At 52.7% G+C, this 20,702-nt stretch overlaps 1 protein-coding gene across 10 annotated transcripts in view; it reads right to left on the bottom strand.

Moving 5' to 3' along the window:
- LOC141157339 (inter-alpha-trypsin inhibitor heavy chain H3-like) overlaps window positions 1-20,702 on the bottom strand; it is a 148,748-nt gene that overhangs the window by 91,535 nt on the left and 36,511 nt on the right. For all 10 annotated transcript variants that reach the window (XM_073644449.1, XM_073644450.1, XM_073644451.1 and 7 more), the window contains 2 exons: window positions 18,563-18,731; window positions 15,862-15,987 (listed from right to left, as the gene is read on the bottom strand). In XM_073644449.1, coding sequence (XP_073500550.1) covers window positions 15,862-15,987; window positions 18,563-18,731 — 295 coding nt within the window. The remainder of the gene's footprint in view (window positions 1-15,861; window positions 15,988-18,562; window positions 18,732-20,702) is intronic.

Genomic DNA, 20,702 nt, shown 5'->3' with positions numbered 1-20,702 from the left:
GCCAGGAAGGGTACAGACTAACGGGAAGGCCTACAACTCCACCTGGCCAGGGGAACTCCGGCTTACTCGCAGACTAACCAGGCCCCAACTACTAGCCAGTACTCCCGGGGGAATTTGCCTTGTACCATCAGTAAAGGCCCTGAACTGTACCCTCGCGTTTCCATGCTTCCTTGTCGCACCGTTAGTGCTGGGACATCCACACCATCACTCCCAACATCATCCACATCCGCTGCCCTGAGGCCATACCTCTCCCGTTGGGGGTTATATCAACATTGCTGCACATCTATACCACCGGCCTCAGCGGTCTGCCCTGCAGCGGCGGTTTCATAACCGCATTCAACGGGTGGCGTAGTCGGACACTAATACCATCATACCAATAACCGCCACTTAGTTTGACCACCCTGGGCGCGGACCGGGTCACCGCCACACGAAGACTACTACCCCCATCGGATCCGGCTCCGGGTATCCCCCGCGCGCCCGCGCGCCGCACTACAGCACTGGCCCAGGGGGTGAGTCAACTTTGGCGTAGTCGGCAGGATTACGTGCCCGCAACCACCGGGTACTGCGTGCCTGAAAAAAGAGACTTTTATACTTACCTGTGGTGAAGTTTCCCGCCGTCCGGAGTCGTTTCCCGCCATCCGGAGCCGATTCCCGCCATCAGACGCCATCTTGGACCGTTTCCCGCCGTCTTCTGCCTTCTTCCCGCCATCCGCAGCTGCTTCCCGCCTTCGGACGCCATCTTCGGGACGCCGCGCGGGAAGAAGAGGGGCGTGGACTCCGAAAGCCCGCGAGAACTGAAGCCCCGCCTCACGTCTGGACGTTGCGTTAGGTCCTGGAAGGAGCCCAGCAGACGCCGACGTCACAGGAGCGCGACGGAAGGTCCTCAACCCTGACGATCCACTGCGGAGCCGCGGCCTAGGGAAGAGGATCATCGCAAGGTAGGCCACGGTCCACTAGGGGGGAGGAGGATGTCGGATACGGAGGAGAGCTTCACCGCCACAACCGCCGCCAGCGCCACCGCTGCTGCGGTCATGCCTTTCACCATGCCCTATATCCCGGGGGCAGCCTGGCTACCCCAGTACTCAGGGGAGTCACATACCCTAAATGACTTCAGAGAAAGGCTGGATAGCCTCTTCTAGGTGTATCCCCTCACGGAGGCGCAAAAAGTGAGCATCCTGGTGGCCCAATTAATCGGGGCAGCCCAAAGGGAGGTAAAGTCCTGGCCACCTGGGAGGAAGAGGACTGTCAGAGACATACTAACCCGGCTGAAAGACACATTTGACACCCGCACCTCAGCCGAAATAAAACTAAGATTTTATGGGTGCAAACAACGGGCACATGAGAGTATAAGAGACTATGCTCTAAACCTACAAGAGGCCCTGAGAGCCATTAAGCAGGCAGACCCTGACAGCGTGGGAAATGAAGATAAGCTGTTGACTGAACAATTCATTGAGGGTCTACTGTGCAATGCCCACCGAACCCAGTTGCGGGCAATGGCCTTACAGGACCCTGACCTGGACTTTGCACAGTTCAAGGACAGAGCCATCCGGGTGCTCCGAGAACCGGCACCAGGTGGCGCTGTGACCCACAGGCGCCCTGCTATCACTTATCACCAGGAGACGGCGCCCTTGTCTGCAGGGCCTGTGGGAGCTGATGCGCAGGCTTTAAACAGTGACCCGGCTACAGACCTGCACCATCAGGTCCAAGAGCTAACTAAAAGCGTTGCCGCGCTAACCCGAACTGTGCAGTCTTTACAGGTTTCTATGGCAGGGAAGATCGAGCTGGCATCCGGACCGGAGGACATCCCGTGGCGCCGACCAAGGAGGACCCCACCGGCCAGAGGAAGACCCAGCGATCGATACAACGAGGACGGACGACCTATTTGCCGCCACTGCAATCAACCCGGACATGTGGCAAGGTACTGTCATTTAAACGCGCACAACCTGGGGGTAGAGGGCCAACCCCCAGGCATAAGACCATCAGGCCCATCAAACTGGCGTGATAAATACGTAGGGGGACGTCCAGTCTTGCCTGTGGTACTGGATGGCATTCCTATGAGTGCCCTACTAGACACTGGGTCACAGGTCACCACCATCCCGTACGTGCTCTTCAAGCAGTACTGGAATGATTCGGACATAACCCGCTACCCAGACGACGACCTGAGTATCATCGCCAGCAATGGTCAGCCCGTGCCGCAGGTGGGATTCAAGGAGGTGACCATTAAAATCGGTAAAGTCGAACTAGCGGCACAAGGACTGATTATAGCGGACATCGACCGTCATGAGAGTCACCCTAGAATCACCCTGGGAACCAATGTAATTGAAAATTGTCTTGCAGAGGTGATTCTCATTTTACAGCAGGTTGCCAAGAACGCCAGTTCTGGCCAGCAGCGTGTGCTCCAAAAAGAGATCCGGGCACTGATGAAGCGGCAACAGGTGGAACTATCTGGTGGTGAGATAGGTAGCGTGAGAATGTGTGACCCGTTCCCTATTGCCATGCCCCCAAAAAGTGAGATGATGATTTGGTGCCGGGCAGCTATTGGTCTAAGAGGTAGAGACTACCAAGCAATGGTAGAACCCGTCTACTCAGACAGTAGGCCCACCATTTTGACAGCACGGGGGGTGGTCGATGTACGCCATGGGAGGGTGCCTGTTCGCATCATAAATATCGGTGAGAGAGAATTACACCTGCCCCGGTATGCCACGCTAGCTAAATTGTTCACCATAAACCAGAATTCTGTACAGGCCGTGGAACCCTTGCCTCCATCTCAACCAGAGGAAGGTAACGGCTCTAAGAAACCAATGGAGGACTGGTGTCAGCAACTACATCTGGGTACTGACTCCACTCCCTCACACCAGAAACAAGGAGTCAATCGGGTGGTTCAAGAGTACGAGAGAGTGTTTAGTAAACACCCGTTAGACTTCGGGCGAGTAAAGGGGGTAGAACACCACATCCTCACGGGAGACCATCCTCCCATAAAGGAGAGATACCGACCCGTACCCCCTGCACACTACCAACACGCCAAGGGGATGCTTAGAGACATGAAGGAGGCTGGGGTAATCAGGGACAGCTGTAGCCCCTGGGCAGCTCCACTAGTCTTAGTGAAAAAGAAAGACAACACTATGAGAATGTGTGTAGACTACAGGAAGGTCAACCGTATCACACACAAAGATGCGTACCCGTTACCAAGGATAGAAGAGTCCTTAGCTGCATTAAAATCTGCTAACTTCTTCTCTACTTTGGATCTCACTAGTGGGTACTGGCAGGTTCCTGTAGCAGAGGCAGACCGGGAGAAGACCGCATTCACCACCCCGATGGGTCTCAGCGAATTTAACTGTATACCGTTCGGGCTCTGCAACGCACCAGGAACCTTCCAACGGTTGATGGAATGCTGTCTGGGACACCGGAACTTCGAGACGGTCCTGTTATACCTGGACGATGTCATCGTCTATTCCAAGACCTACGAGGACCACCTGAAACACCTGGCAGAAGTGTTCGAAGCTCTGGCAAACTACGGCCTAAAGGTGAAACCCTCCAAGTGTCACCTCCTGAAACCAAAGGTGCAATACCTGGGACACGTGGTGAGTGCTGACGGAGTGGCTCCTGACCCTGATAAGATCACCGTGATTAAGGACTGGCCAAGACCCTCCAGCATAAAGGAAGTGCGGCAGTTCCTCGGGTTGGTAGGCTACTACCGAAGATTCATTCCCGGTTTCACCAAAATGGCAGCCCCTATGCAGGACCTCCTGATAGGTCAATCTCGAAAAGCCAAAAACCAGAAGCCGCCCTTCAGGTGGGAAAAGCTGAAAGAGGAGTCCTTTTGCCAGCTGAAGATGGCCCTCACGGGGGAAGAAATCCTGGCATATCCAGACTACAGCCAGCCCTTTATCCTCCACACGGACGCAAGTAACATCGGGCTAGGAGCCGTGCTGTCCCAGATCCAGCAAGGAAAAGAACGGGTAATCGCTTACGCTAGCCGAAAGCTACGACCCACCGAGAGGAACCCTGAGAATTATAGCTCATTCAAGCTGGAGTTCCTGGCAGTAGTGTGGGCAGTGACCGAACGTTTCAAGCATTACCTTGCCTCCTCCAAATTCATCGTGTACACGGATAACAACCCGTTGACACACCTGGACACTGCAAGGCTCGGTGCTCTGGAACAGAGATGGATGGCTCGCCTGTCCAACTTTGAATTCACCATCAAATACCGGGCAGGACGCTCAAATGCCAACGCGGATGCCCTGTCTAGAATGCCGAACTTACCGGACGTAGGGGAAGATCCAGAAGATCTGGAAGAAGTTGAGCTCCCTGCGTTCCACCGTCATGGGATTACCCTGTATTCCAACCGTGTGAAGGACAGGCGCTCCGCGACGTTCAATCCCTTGCCCCACTACAACTGGGCGGAGACGCAAGACAGTGATCCTGCAGTCCGCCTGGTGAAGGAAATGCTGACCCAAGCCGATGCCAGTCTGGACCCAGACGCCCCAGAGGAGACTAAGCAACTGTGGAAGGAGAAAAGTAGGCTGTTCCTCTACAGGGAGAAGTTGTGCCGGAGAATGGTTAACTCTCGAACGCATGAGTTGACCTGGCAGGTAGTGGTCCCCAGACGAGACACGGCTATGATTCTGGAGGCGTACCACAACGGAGCAGGACATTTCGGGTGGAAGAAGCTGGAGTTCTTATTGCGTGAACGGTTCTACTGGGTGGGCATGAGAGGAGCCATCGAGAGGTGGTGCAGAGACTGTGGACCGTGCCACCTAAGAAGGAAGGACCGTGCCAGCCAGAAGACTCCCTTGCAGCCCATCATCACCCGACAGCCACTGGAACTGGTAGCCCTGGACCATGTGAAACTGGCTCCAAGCAGATCTGGGTATGTCTACGCCCTCACAATCGTAGATCATTACTCCCGGTTCCTGGTGGTGGTCCCGGTCAAGGACTTAACGGCTCAAACAGCAGCTAGAGCCTTCCAGCAGCACTTCTGCCGTCCACACGGGTACCCGGACCAAGTGCTGACAGACCAAGGGCCAGCCTTCGAAGCGGAAGTCTTCCAGGAGTTCTGCAACCTGTATGGCTGCACGAAGATAAGAACAACGCCCTATCACCCACAAACTAATGGACTCTGCGAGAAGATGAACCAGGTGGTGATAGACCTCCTGAAAACATTGCCCCTGGAAGAACGCAGTATGTGGCCTGAGAAGCTGCCTGATCTGGTGGACCTATACAACCACATCCCTGTAGGTTCTACCAACTGTACCCCGGCTTACCTAATGAGAGCGAGACCTGGTAAGCTGCCTATCGACCTGGATATGGGAGTCCTGACGCCCGAGGACACCTCGCCAGAGGCAGACTGGGATACAGGGCGGCAGCAGCAGTATCGGAAAGTGCAGGAGAGCGTGGAGCGAAGTCTGTCTCAAGCTAGAGAAAGGCAAGAGAGGGCTTATAATCAGTATGCTCCCGCTGTTCCTCTGGTACCTGGAGAGCAGGTCTTGAAGAGGAAAAGACGGCTCCACAAGTTGGACGACCAGTGGGAGAAGGACCCGTACATCGTACTGTCATCAAGCCATGAGAGCCCAAAGATTTGCGTGATCAGTAAGGATGGAGGAGAAACCACAGCCGTTGTCTCCAGAGACCACCTGAAGAAGTGTCCCGAGCAGCTGCAAAGCCCTGAAGAAGAAGATCAAGAAAACCCTCGACCCGCAGAGGAAAGGGAAGAAATGATCAGGACTGTACTCGGAGACTTCCCCCGGTCTTGGACACAAGTAAACGGTGCTGTCGTGGTACCCGTCCTCACCTTTCTCCAGCCAGCCCCGCAAGTGCCTACAGAGGAACCAGTAGAGCTGGAAGAGCAGCCGGCCCAAGAGGCAGAAGAGTCCACACCAGCAGTACAAGAGGATCAACCCTCTGCAAGTAGTGAGCCTGCCGTGCCCCTAGTGAGCCAAAGAGTGCGCAGAAAGCTGCCCAGCCTGCCCATAACACCTCCTACACCCTGTAGTGCAGGACCAGTTAGTGAGCTCCGTAGGTCCACTAGGGTTACCAGAGGCCAGATGCCCGTACGTTGGAGAATCTAAGTTGGCTAGTTGCTTTAACTATTTTATGTTTACCTGTTTTGTTGTAGCCGTTGCTAATTATGTTTTTCAGTTACAGGTTTCTTTATATGGACTGACAGGTTATGGACAGTGAGTAACCGGAACTCTGTTGTAAATATGTTTGGAGCGTAACCCAGGAATGGACTACAGACTGTTAAAGACTCGGGGCAGGACAGACCCCTACCTGGTTACGGCTCCCTGTTCTTTGGTGAAATGGACACCTTTATTGCTTCCCGGTTACGGACACGCCGTGACCATCTCATGTATTTAATTGTTATTGTTTATACCCTGTTATGTTTAGTCCGGGAGTACTAAATTTCACTAGGGGGGAATGTGGCACCCCAGGGGTCTGGTTTCCACAGTAATAGCAGTATTACGTCTGTGAGCAGGTGGGAGGTCTCCTGGGCAGGAATCCTAAGCATGCCACACCTCCTGCCCAGTCCTGGGAGGGGAAGAACTTCCCCTATATAAACTGGGGCTGAAGCAGGGTTAGAGAGAGGAGTTCCAGACAGAGACGGAGTCTGGTCTGGACACGCAGGAACAGGGACAGATAGACCTCAGGAGCTCTGTAGGAGCCAAGGAGAAGCGCCAGGGGCTGGAGCTGTGCAGAGCTCGCCCTGGGAGAAGGTACAAAAACCGGACACAGGAGTCCGAGGCTGTGGGGACTAAGATATACCCAGCAGCAGAATCCATCCGGCAGGGGATTCCAGGTCCTCTGGCCATAAAAGCCCGGAGGCTCAGTCACAACGAAGGGACCAGCACCGCTATCCCAGAGCGGAGGCTAACAGGAGGCCCCAGGTCACCAGCCATACGGGTGAGCACCACACGGTATACCCAGGGACGTGGGCTACTTGTAACCGCCGAAAGCAGGGTAGCCAGGAAGGGTACAGACTAACGGGAAGGCCTACAACTCCACCTGGCCAGGGGAACTCCGGCTTACTCGCAGACTAACCAGGCCCCAACTACTAGCCAGTACTCCCGGGGGAATTTGCCTTGTACCATCAGTAAAGGCCCTGAACTGTACCCTCGCGTTTCCGTGCTTCCTTGTCGCACCGTTAGTGCTGGGACATCCACACCATCACTCCCAACATCATCCACATCCGCTGCCCTGAGGCCATACCTCTCCCGTTGGGGGTTATATCAACATTGCTGCACACCTATACCACCGGCCTCAGCGGTCTGCCCTGCAGCGGCGGTTTCATAACCGCATTCAACGGGTGGCGTAGTCGGACACTAATACCATCATACCAATAACCGCCACTTAGTTTGACCACCCTGGGCGCGGACCGGGTCACCGCCACACGAAGACTACTACCCCCATCGGATCCGGCTCCGGGTATCCCCCGCGCGCACGCGCGCCGCACTACAGCACTGGCCCAGGGGGTGAGTCATGTGCAGAACTCAGGAACAGCAAAGCTGAGTTGTATTAGAGCTGGATGTGTGTAAAGTACTCAGAAACAGCAGTGCTGAGTAAACAATCAGACACTTAGTTGTAGGAGAGCCTGAAGTGCGAACAGCACTCATTACTGCTGAGCAGTCCAGAGTGCCACCTGAGTATTCAGCTAGCAAGAGCACACAACCACCATGTGCTTTCAGACTTTAATGGCCTTTGATGATGACATTAAATTTGCGAGCCTAGTTACTATACAAACACAACACGCACTAGAACAGAGGGAGCCAACTGTAGGGAAAGATGTAGGAGAGCTGGATGTGTGGATAGCACTGAGTGACAGCTGACTAGAAAATCAGGTACCACATTGTAGCTGTAACGGGTCTGGGAGGCGGAACCTCTGAGCAACTATACAAGGGGGCGGTCCTTGTAAGGAAGCGGGTGGCTCCCAGGGAAGACGGGCAGGTAATCACGGCAAGTGACAGGAACAGTCTCTGGGTAGAAGGGCAGGTAGTCACGGCAAGTGACAGGGACAGTCTCTGGATAGAAGGACGGGTACTCACGGCAAGTGACAGGGACAGTCTCTGGACAGGCAGGTGGTCACGGCTAGTGACGGCAGAGCCTCCAGGTAGGTTAGCAGGCAGGTAGCAGGTGAGCGCTCCTAGGTGAGCAGGCGAGAGTCTCTGGACAGGCAGGTGGTCACGGCAAGTGATGGCGGAGCCTCCAGGTAGGCTAGCAGGCAGGTAGCAGATGGGCGCTCCCAGGTGAGCAGACAGGAGTCTCTGGACAGGCAGGTGGTCACGGCAAGTGACAGCGGAGCCTCCAGGTAGGCTAGCAGGCAGGTAGCAGATGAGCGCTCCCAGGTGAGCAGACAAGAGTCTCTGGACAGGCAGGTGGTCACGGCAAGTGACGGCGGAGCCTCCAGGTAGGCTAGCAGGCAGGTAGCAGACGAGCGCTCCCAGGTGAGCGGGCAGGCTGGTCCATAGACAGACTGACAGGTGTCGGAAGGCAGACCGTCGGACCGCAGGCTTGCAAGCAGGTAAACGGATATCTGGCAGGTATCAAGCAGGAATCTGGCAGGTGACTGGCAGGTAACAGGCAGGAATCTGGCAGGTGACTGGCAGGTAACAGGCAGGAATCTGTCAGGAGACTGGCAGGTAACAGGCAGGAATCTGGCAGGTAACTGGAAACAGGACCTGAGGGCTGAAGCAGAGTGAAGGCTTTGCAACAACATTGCTCGGGCACCTCCATTTTGGAGGAGGTGCCTTATATATGGTGAAGTCCTCCGGCCATTGGCCGGGGACTCCTTAGGATGGCGCGCGCGGCCCCTTTAAGAGAGGGGGAGCGCGCGCGCGCCCTAAGCACCGTGGCCGGGAAGCAGCGCGTGCTGCCAGCAGAGCGGGAGGAAGACGCCGGGCACAGAGCGGAGAGGTGAGGGGAACAGCGTCCCTGCCTAGCAGGAGGCAGGGACGCCGACGCTACAGTACCCCCCCCTTTAGGCCCCCCCTTTTTTAGGCCAGAGAGAAATTTATCAAGGATGAGAGGGGCATGGATGTTCTCCCGGGGCTCCCACGTTCTCTCCTCAGGACCAAACCCCTTCCAATCTACCGGAAAAAAAGTTTTTCCTCTTACCCTTTTGGTGGCCAGAATGTTCTCTACCTCAAACTCGTTCTCAGCGGAAACCGAAGCAGGAGGCGTACCTGTAGACTTGGAAAAAGAGTTAAGTACCACGGGTTTGAGGAGAGATACATGGAAGGAGTTAGGGATCCGTAAGTTGGCCGGGAGTTTTAATTTATAGGCCACCGGGTTGATCTGTTTGATAACTTCCAGTGGGCCGATGAACCGAGGCCCTAACTTGTAGGAGGGAATCTTGAGCCGGACATATTTGGACGAGAGCCAGACTTTATCTCCAGGACGGAATTGTGGAGGATCCAGGCGTTTCTTGTCAGCGTGTTTTTTCATCCGTTCGGACGACTGAAGGAGTGCAGATCGGGTACTCTCCCAAATGGAGGAGAATTCGCGAGCGAGAGATTCCGCAGCCGGATTGTCAACCGAGGTGGAGACGGGAAATGGGATCCGAGGATGCTGACCGAAGACTACAAAAAACGGGGATTTGGAGGAAGATTCGCTCTCGTGATTATTGTAAGAGAACTCGACCCATGGTAGGAGATCCACCCAGTCCGAATGGTGGGCATTAACGAAGTGCCGGAGGTAACTGGTCAGGTTCTGATTGATCCGCTCCACTTGACCATTGGACTGTGGATGGTAAGCGGAGGAGAAGTCCAGAGTGACGTCAAGCAACTTACATGTGGCTCTCCAGAAGCGTGAGGTGAACTGAACCCCACGATCTGACACGATGTAGAGGGGCAGGCCATGGAGACGGAAGATGTGGCGGATAAAGTCTTTAGCCAGTTCGGGTGCAGACGGGAGACCCGGCAGGGGAATGAAGTGCGCCATCTTGGAGAAGCGATCAGCGACCACCCAAATGACCGTACAACCGGCAGAGACAGGAAGATCCGTTATAAAGTCCATAGCAATATGCTGCCACGGGGCAGCAGGTACTGGAAGAGGAAGAAGGCGACCGGCAGGCAGGTGTCTCGGAACTTTGTTGCGGGCGCAGGACACACAGGCAGAAACAAAGTCTATTACATCCTTGTGCAGGGTAGGCCACCAGTAATGCCGGGTAATGAGCTGGAGGGTCTTTTTCTGACCGGCGTGGCCAGCTAGCTTAGACGAATGACCCCAGTGTAGGACCTTCTTCCGATCAGGTACAGTTACAAACGTCTTACCGGGAGGGAGACGATTTAGATTCACGGGAGCCACTTGCATTACTCTGGCGGGATCAATGATGTGCTTAGGTTCCTCCTCTAGATCAGACACCAGGAAGGATCGGGACAAGGCGTCAGCTTTGATGTTTTTGTCTGCCGGGCGAAAATGAAGAACAAAATCAAAGCGGGCAAAAAACAAGGACCACCGGGCTTGGCGCGGGTTAAGTCTCTGGGCGCTCTGAAGGTAAGCCAAGTTCTTGTGGTCCGTGTAAATTATTACCGAGTGAAGAGCCCCCTCGAGCAGGTAACGCCACTCCTCCAGTGCCAGCTTAATGGCTAACAATTCACGGTCTCCAATAGAATAGTTGCGCTCAGAAGAGGAGAAGAGTTTGGAGAAAAAACCGCAGGTTACCATTCTCCCGGAAGATGACTTTTGGGTAAGTACTGCCCCGGCTCCGGAGGAGGAAGCGTCAACTTCTAGGAAGAATTGTTTGTTGCCGTCCGGACGATGCAGCACAGGGGCGGAGGAGAAGGCCTGTTTTAAGGAAAGAAAGGCCTCCTCAGCTTCGGGCGGCCATCTTCTGGGATTAGTACCCTTATGGGTGAGCGCAGAGATAGGGGCAGTCCGGGAAGAGAAGTGCGGTATGAAGAGGCGGTAATAGTTGGCGAAGCCCAGGAAGCGCTGAATAGCCTTCAACCCCTCTGGTCGGGGCCACTTCTGGATGGCAGACAGTTTCTCAGGATCCATTTGTAGGCCGGTCTGAGAGATTATGTAGCCCAGAAATGGAAGAGAGGTCTGCTCAAAGATGCACTTCTCATATTTAGCATAGAGGTGGTTCTGCCTGAGCCTGAGTAGGACCTGATGAACATCCCTCCGGTGAGTAGGAAGGTCCGGAGAGAAGACCAAGATGTCGTCCAGGTACACCACCACGCAGGAGTAGAGAAGGTCACGAAAGATGTCATTGACCAACTCTTGAAAGACGGCAGGAGCGTTACAGAGACCGAAGGGCATTACAAGGTACTCATAGTGGCGGTCCCGGGTGTTGAATGCCGTCTTCCACTCATCACCCTGACGGATACGGACCAGGTTATACGCCCCACGGAGATCCAGTTTGGTGAAGATTCTAGCCCCCCTCAGGCGGTCAAATAATTCAGGAATGAGCGGGAGGGGGTATTTATTCTTCACTGTAATCTGGTTAAGGCCTCTATAATCTATACATGGACGGAGTGAGCCGTCCTTCTTTTTGACGAAGAAGAAGCCTGCTCCCGCCGGGGAGGTAGATTTCCGGATAAATCCCCGGGCCAGATTCTCCTCAATATACTCTGACATGGACCGGGTCTCCGCTGCGGACAAAGGGTAGATACGCCCACGGGGAGGAGTAGAGCCGGGAATCAGGTCGATTGGACAATCGTATGGTCTATGAGGGGGTAATGTCTCTGCTTCTTTTTTATTGAAGACATCCGCATAAGACCAATAGGGAACCGGTAGACCGGGTAGACTGACTGGGGTAGGAGAAGGACGAGCAGGATGAACGGGAACTATACAAGTCCTATGGCAGTCCTGTCCCCAGCGAAGGACTTCTCCGGTCTGCCAGTCAAGCACGGGTGCATGTTTCTGGAGCCAAGGTAGGCCTAACAAGAGTGCGTGAGAGAGTCCAGGCAGAACATGAAAGGAGATGCTCTCAGAATGCAGCATTCCCACCTACAGAGTTATGGATTCGGTGATGAGTTGGATGGGATGTGGTAAGAGGCCCCCATCCACGGCGGCGACAGATAAAGGTACGGCCAGAGGTTTGGTGGGAATGCGGTATTTCTCTACCAGAGACTGAGAAATGAGATTTCCAGCAGCTCCTGAGTCAAGTTGAGCCAATTCGAAATAGCGGTTCTCTCCGCAGGTGATAGAGACTGACAGCAGCAGAGATGGAGAGGGTTTACTTTTGTCTAGGGCGACCTCTCTGAGCGATCCTAGACACAGGCGTTTCCCAACCTCTCTGGGCAGGAACGGATCCGGTGGTCCTTACTGCCACAGTAGAAGCAGCTCCCCTCGGCACGGCGTAAGTCTTGACGGGTTTTGACCATCTTGGTCTGGTCGACCTGCATAGGCTCAGGTGAGTGTGCCTGGGGAGTAACGGAGGGAGTGACGGGTTTCTGGAAGGTGGGGGCTAGACGTGGAAACCTCATCTCACGGGTAACCTCTCTGGCGCGCTCCTGGAATCGGATGTCAATCCGGGTGGCAAGTGTTATTAAGTCGTCGAGAGTGGTAGGAATGTCCCGACCGGCGAGTTCATCTTTAATACGGCCGGACAGACCCTCCCAGAAGACAGACACCAGAGCGTCGTTATCCCAGGCCAGCTCCGACGCAAGGGTACGGAACCATATGGCATATTGGCCCACGGTGAGATCTCCTTGACGGAGGCGTAGCAGAGACGATGCGGATAAAGTCTTCCGTCCGGGTTCGTCGAAGACTTTCCGGAAAGCCGTGAGAAAGGCTGGCAGGTCGGACACCAGGGTATCTCCTCTCTCCCACAGAGGATTTAGCCAAGCCAGAGCCTCCCCCGTGAGGTGGGACATGATAAAGGCTATTTTGGACCGGTCGGAGATAAACTGGTGGGACAAGAGTTCAAAGTGCAGGGTGCACTGGTTTATGAAGCCCCGAGCTTGAGCGGAGTTACCTCCGAAACGAGGAGGTGCAGAAAACCGGGGTCCTGGACAGGATACCATGGTATTGGTGGGCAGCGGCGCTGCCGGGTTGCGAGTCATGACACTAGCGGTGGTTGCAGGTGGAGCAGACAGAGTGTCCAGGCGAGAGTTGACACTCCGCAGGTGACTCAGGATGGACTCCTGTTGGGACCTCTGACGGGACAGTTCATGACATAGGTCCGAGAGCGAGGGAGCTTGGGTGCCACCGGATTCCATGGCCCGAGCAAACTGTAACGGGTCTGGGAGGCGGAACCTCTGAGCAACTATACAAGGGGGCGGTCCTTGTAAGGAAGCGGGTGGCTCCCAGGGAAGACGGGCAGGTAATCACGGCAAGTGACAGGGACAGTCTCTGGGTAGAAGGGCAGGTAATCACGGCAAGTGACAGGGACAGTCTCTGGGTAGAAGGGCAGGTAGTCACGGCAAGTGACAGGGACAGTCTCTGGGTAGAAGGACGGGTACTCACGGCAAGTGACAGGGACAGTCTCTGGACAGGCAGGTGGTCACGGCTAGTGACGGCAGAGCCTCCAGGTAGGCTAGCAGGCAGGTAGCAGGTGAGCGCTCCTAGGTGAGCAGGCGAGAGTCTCTGGACAGGCAGGTGGTCACGGCAAGTGACGGCGGAGCCTCCAAGTAGGCTAGCAGGCAGGTAGCAGATGAGCGCTCCCAGGTGAGCAGACAGGAGTCTCTGGACAGGCAGGTGGTCACGGCAAGTGACGGCGGAGCCTCCAGGTAGGCTAGCAGGCAGGTAGCAGATGAGCGCTCCCAGGTGAGCAGACAAGAGTCTCTGGACAAGCAGGTGGTCACGGCAAGTGACGGCGGAGCCTCCAGGTAGGCTAGCAGGCAGGTAGCAGACGAGCGCTCCCAGGTGAGCGGGCAGGCTGGTCCAAAGACAGACTGACAGGTGTCGGAAGGCAGACCGTTGGACCGCAGGCTTGCAAGCAGGTAAACGGATATCTGGCAGGTATCAAGCAGGAATCTGGCAGGTGACTGGCAGGTAACAGGCAGGAATCTGTCAGGAGACTGGCAGGTAACAGGCAGGAATCTGGCAGGTGACTGGCAGGTAAATGGAAACAGGACCTGAGGGCTGAAGCAGAGTGAAGGCTTTGCAACAACATTGCTCGGGCACCTCCATTTTGGAGGAGGTGCCTTATATATGGTGAAGTCCTCCGACCATTGGCCGGGGACTCCTTAGGACGGCGCGCGCGGCCCCTTTAAGAGGGGGGGAGCGCGCGCGCGCCCTAAGCACCGTGGCCGGGAAGCAGCGCGCGCTGCCAGCAGAGCGGGAGGAAGACGCCGGGCACAGAGCGGAGAGGTGAGGGGAACAGCGTCCCTGCCTAGCAGGAGGCAGGGACGCCGACGCTACAGTAGCACAGCCAAGAGGGAAGTGTGACTAGACTCCAGAAAAGAATGTGGTGGCAGTGTTCACTAACTAGCTGAACACTTAGCCGGCGCAGAACCTTCTGAGACGTCTTAAAAGTTCTTGGATGATAATGTGGCGCCCCTGAGGGTTCGGTCGCCACAGAGGTACTGCATCTCACTCAGAGGTGTGGTATCTCACTCTCAGGTAAGGAAAGAGTATGGCTCAGGACCTCAACACTTACATCCAACACATCCTGCAGCGGGGATAGGGTGAGATTGCTCCTAAGGGAGAGCACAGTACCGTGTTCCTAGCTGACGGGAGGGGACATGTAGTGGATGTGGGTGGAGAAAGCAGCTTAGGGGAGCACATGACAGGGAGATATAAAAAGAAAAACCATCTTAGATCAGTGAGTTCAGTCAGAGGAGGAGAAGTGACAGGAGCAGAGGCTCTGCATGAGCTCTGCTCCAGAGGCGGGCCTGGACAGTGAGGCCCAAGTCTGGGAAGAGAAGGGGAGCAGGAAAGGCTCCAGGAGGAACGAGGGGATCCTAAGGGTACGGGTAGTGCTGGAGGCCACCCGTATGCCCGAATCTACAAGACAGTGGAAGGATCAAGCCGCAGAGGGGACCGGCCCCTTAACTAGCACGGATACTTTAAGTCCAACTAGCAACCGAAGGTGGCTGTACTTTCAGGGTGCAGTTGCCCACTACCACAGTTAACAATCGCCGAAAAGGTGGCCACATAGGGCCCAGGGGACTGCAGGTCGCCCGCCAAGACCCGAGGCCACCGGCTTGGGACACTGACTGTGAGGCGCAGGGCAGGAGGGTGAGAGCCAGCGCAGGAAGACAGCTGAGGAAGGCACACAGAAAGGGGTCCTGTTAAGTGATCTGGAAATACCTGAGGGTGGACTGAGCCCCTCACTGAGTAAGCACAGAACGACGTGGGCAATTACATTGAGCTCTGTAAACTGGACTGCAATAACTGGGAGTAAAGACCCTGGGACTGCACTATCTTGTCTCTGTGTTCCTTGCTGCGCCATCCCTCACTGCACTACAGCGCCCAGCACAACCTGCACAACCACCATCATCCACACACTGCCCTGAAGCTACACTCTTCCTTTGGGGAGTTATACTGCCCTTGCTGCCAAACCATCAGCTTCAGTGGACTGATCTGCAGCGGCGGCCCCTTTAGCCGCACTTCACAGGTGGCGTAGTCGGACATTATAAAAACCTATATATAAATAACCTCTTGGATTGACCGCCCTGGGTCACGGACCGGGTCACCGCCACTGTGACTACAACCCCCAGCATCTACCGGCCCGGCACCGGGTACCCCACGGCCCAGGGGGCGCGTCAATAACATCAGAGGTGAGTTATTATAGAAGCCCAATGTGCGGAAGCACAGAGTAAGCAGGCCATAGGGGAAGGAAGAAGCCAAGCCCGGTACTGGAGCCATGACAAGTGAGTAACAATATGTAAGTAAACTAATATAAACCAAAAATAATGTTTGTATTGGAGTGTTTTTTTAGAAAACATACAAAACCATCTAAATTGTTTTACCTACCTGCATTGGCTTCACCATCTGTGAGGAGGACGATTAAGGAAACACTTCTCTCAGGAACAGTTTTAGCCTCATGTGCTTTATTTAATAACTCAACAGCCTTCAGCACAGGGTCATTGATGTTCGTCCCTATGATAAAACAATATTTTAATAGTTTTTTATGTTTAATGTATGTAATTATTGTTTACAGTAGAGCACAAAACTTACTAAAATGAAATTGTAAATATAAGAGAATACTGTACCTGTCAAATAATTTGACTTAAATGGGGCCTGTCACCAGATCATAAGTGGCCAATTTTGCTATTATTTCATTCTCACTACTCCTCTAAATATTCTGTGTTGTTGTTGTATTTTAAATCAACCATATAGTTCCAGAGATATAGGCTTTATTATTTAGTGCTAATTCTTCTGTTTTTTACCAAGGGGGTGTGAAAGGGAGATGTGTGTACATTGCTGCGGTATCAGCCTCCGGCCACAAGAGGTCTCTGTTGCCTCTAAAAGTGACTCTATGGTGAACTTGATGGTGTGTGAGTCTGCAAAAGCAAGTAGAGAGGAGAGGAAGGAGATTGTGGTGCTGCATCCTAAGAGCTCTGTGTGTGCAGCGTGCTGGGAGCATAACAGAACTTTGAGTGAAGGTGAAGCCTTGCCTGTGTCTCTGGCCAAAGAGAAAGAATCACTTTGGGGGGACGACTACAGTTGGATGCAGAGTTAGATTCCCCCCCAAAGCATCTGAGTAACGTGAAGGGCCTTCTGCTAGTCTGACCTGACAGACTGAAAACTGTGCTCCTGTGTCAAGGTCAGGACCCTCTCCTCAGTTTCCCAGCTAAGTGACCGGTCGGACGATCATACAGCTTCTTCAGAGAACAATTACCGGACGGTAAGTCCTGAGCTCAGGCCCCACCACAGGGATACCGGTGGATGCATGCACGCAAATAGCAGGAAGAGTTTGGCACAAAACATAGGTTATCAATTAGAGATATTGGTTGTAGGCAGGTTTGGGTGAACCTTAGCTAGAGACTTCCCCTAGTAGTGAGCTTGTGTATAGTTAGAATAACAGTATTGTAAACGTAGAGAGTTGTTAGGTTGGGGAACTGTTGCACTGCATCACTGCATGGGCCGCCTTGTGCATCTATCTGATTGCATCATTGCTCTGGGTAACACTCGGTTACCGGATTAGGTGGAACCACTGGGTAGGCAAATTATAGTTCTTTTGTTAGTACATCCTGGTCCTGTCAGTTGTGCAGCACAGGGGTCCTAGCTGTCCTGAGCTAGGTATGTGAAGTTTATTTGTGTTTCTTTCTTGCATTGCTGGGGCAACCCAGTTTCTGTTCTTAGTAAAAAGGTGTTCCCCAACAAATTGTCTGCTAGTATCTTTTGTCCTCCGCCCTCTGTATTCTGAGAGAGACCTCCTCAGTACACAGTCTACAGGGGCGTGGCTCACAGGATCCTCTGGGGACATGTCTTTAGGCTGCTCGGCATTATTAACTGTGAGCAACACCTCCTTGGTAAAGATGATAAAAGCACCACTAAATAACAAGGCCCCTATCTCTGGAATTGTATGACGGTTTGAAATAAATCAAACAAAAAGCAGTCTTTACAATGGAGGTGTTGCTCAAAGGGTAATTATTAGTGATGAGCGAGTATGCCTCATTAACCATGTCGCCAAGCACGAAAGGGTTAATGAGGCACACTCGCTCATCAATAGTAATTATGCAGTGCAGCCTACTAACGCGCCCAGAGAGGCCTTTAAGCAATGTCCCCTTCTAAAGACCATAAAAATTAGCACATTAAGCGCTAAGTAAAAAGGACCATAACTAAGGAACACTTGTGGCAGCAACGGGAATAAAATAAGGACAAAAAAACAGCCACTTTTGACGTGGTAACAGGTAGTCTTTAAAGCGCACTTGTCACCACTATTGTGCTCAGTAAACGACATACACTGTCAGGTGGGTGACATTACACTCATTAAAATGATACCTTGGTTGATGAAATCCGTCCTGTGGTTCTTGTGTAATCTTTACTTTCAGTTTGGAGATAATGATATGCCCGTGCTCCCTGGCAGCTCTGGGGGTGCGGGGGTGGGCTGTATCTGGTGCTCTGCTTACATATTCATCTGTATGCTCTTATGACAGCTCACTATGCCTTCACTGACCTGCCTCCTATTTTACATAATGCATCTAGTAGTGCTGGCCTAGGTAAAATAGTAGGCAAGTCAGTGAAGGCACAGTGAGCTGTCATAAGAGCATACTGATGAATATGTAAGCAGAGCACCAGATAGAGCGCCCCCCCGCAGGCCGCCCCGAAGCACGAGCATATCATTATCTACAAACTGAAAGTAAAGAACCTTATGGACCTGAGCCCACTCAAGGATCACTTTGAACTTTGTTGGGCCATTTGTAAATGCCAAAAATAATACATGACTGGATGTACCTTAATGACACAGCCAAGTCTTATTTAAGTAAGCCTCGTCCCTGCTTCTGTAAAATAGATGCTCTTTACAAACTATATTTGCAAAGATTTAAAAAAAACACAAAGTTGCAATTTGTCATCTTTGTTTTTATGGGGCAGTGGAGAGATGATTACTGAAGATGATTACTGAAATGCCAAAAACTGAAAAAAAGACAAATATTTCCAGAAACAGAATGACATATATCCTTCTGAAAACCCCATGAATACATTTTTGGTAACATTAAAAAGTACTTACAGCCATTGGGAAAAATAGTTTGGACAAATTTTCTAGCTTCTTCTAGATTTTTTGGAGTTGCTTTGACTAAAGAATCCTTCCACTGAATAATATTATTGTCAAACAGTATGAAATTGAAGTGATCATGCTCTGAAGTATCTTTCAGAATCTGGAGAAGGGCATCTTTTGTCTGTGTACAGATAAATTTGTTAAGTAGATGTACAATGTATTACTTTCAGAAAAAGAGACATATTTTCTGGCCTAAAATTAAAAACAACTCTGTATGAAAAATTATTGCTGATTACATATTTTTATATAGTGCCAACAGATACATGTGAAAATAGATTCATACTGTCCAAATCACGCACAGCATGAATCATAGTCTGACTGCGGGAAAGCAGCCAGGTACTGTATGTTTTACACTGAAATTATGAAATTAATTACGGTACATATTTTGAAAAGCCACCTGGGTGTTATGTCCTCACCTGGCGAGGTGGATTCTCTAAGCCATAGGTCAGGGAGAGCAGCGCGGACCAGAGACAATGATGGAGTGGAAAAGCTCAGCACATGGATCAGAGAGAATCAGGACATGCAGCAGCAGCAGCGGCTTTTGATGCATTTATAGGTGTTGTACCTGCACACAACACCTTTAAGTGAGTGCTACCATTGATTATACCTACCCCTTGCCAGACGGTATTGCCCTATTTTGTGTGTGCTTTTGTCTCTCTTCAGAGCTTCTCAGGACATGCAGTTTGGAACTTGCAGGAGGGATATGGTTAATAGCAAAAACATTGTGTATCCATTAAGGAACTTGTAGCAGGGATATGGTAAACCACAGCATAGTGCATTGGCAAACTGGTAACTTGCTTGCAGAGATGCATTACCTTGATAACAGAGACTAAGATGTGAACAGCACCCAGGAAAATTGCAAAAAGTTGGTAATCTGGAATTTTGATGGCACATGCTTAGTCCAAGATGCAGGTCCCAAGTAGCTTTTCCCTGCCCACTCTTCTAGACTGACATCTCTCTCCCTATGTCCACAAATAGGTAGAGACCTGTCAGTTGTCTTTTCCCTGCTCCACTCCAGTTAACTGAAAGGACTCTCCCAATGTAGACACCAAACATATACAGGTGCATCTCACAAAATTTCAATTTCATAAAAAAGTTAATTTATTTCAGTTCTTCAATACAAAAAGTGAAACTCATATATTATATAGAGTCATTACAAACAGAGTGATCTATTTCAAGTGTTTATTTCTGTTAATGTTGATGATTACGTATTTCTGTTAATGTTGATGATTATGGCTTACAGCCAATGAAAACACAAAAGTCATTGTAATGCACACGCCCGGGCTGAGCGGCGTGTGCGTATGATTCCACTGGACCGTGCCGGAGAGTGAATGCCTGGAGGGGCGTAACTAGGTATTCACCCGAACCGACCAGGGTCGCACGACGGCATACGACGCCAGTGCACCAAGGAGGAACCGAGCAGAGGGACCAGGTGCTACTCGAGGACAGACCCCGGACACGGCTGTTGACCCACACAGGGGAATACAGGAACAGACAGGTTAGGCTGGCACACAGACTGGTGGGTATAGGCAGGCACGACTGGTATGCAGGCAGGTGGGTATGCAGGCAGGGGGGTACAGGCAAGCACGGCTAGAGTGCAGACAAGGAGGCACTAGCAGGTAGGAACACAGGCGGGATAGGACCCAGTACACACTGGGACTCAGGAACAGAACCACAGATGTGGCGGACAAACACAGCAGAGTAAGGCCGCCCAGAGTGGTGAGCGAGAGCTGGGCAAGACGAGACCGCCTAGAGCGGTGAGCGAGAGTAGAGCAGGATGAGGCCGCCTGGAGCGGTGAGCGAGAGTAGGGCAAGACGAGGCCACCTGGAGCGGTGAGCGAGAGTAGAGCAGGACGAGGCCGCCTGGAGTGGTGAGCGAGAGTAGAGCAGGACGAGGCTGCCTGGAGCGGTGAGCGAGAGTAGAGCAGGACGAGGCCGCCTGGAGCGGTGAACGAGAGTAGAGCAGGACGAGGCCGCCTGGAGCGGTGAGCAAGAGTAGAGCAGGACGAGGCCGCCTGGAGTGGTGAGCGAAAGTAGAGCAGGACAAGGCCACCTGGAGCGGTGAACGAGAGTAGAGCAGGACGAGGCCGCC

Source organism: Phyllobates terribilis, unplaced genomic scaffold (assembly GCF_046119375.1).
Source record: "Phyllobates terribilis strain yellow unplaced genomic scaffold, ASM4611937v1 Scaffold_8__6_contigs__length_399053987, whole genome shotgun sequence".
NCBI lineage: Eukaryota > Metazoa > Chordata > Amphibia > Anura > Dendrobatidae > Phyllobates > Phyllobates terribilis.
The sequence above is the reverse complement of the archived record's forward strand: the minus strand, read 5'-3'. Positions and strand labels throughout refer to the sequence as shown.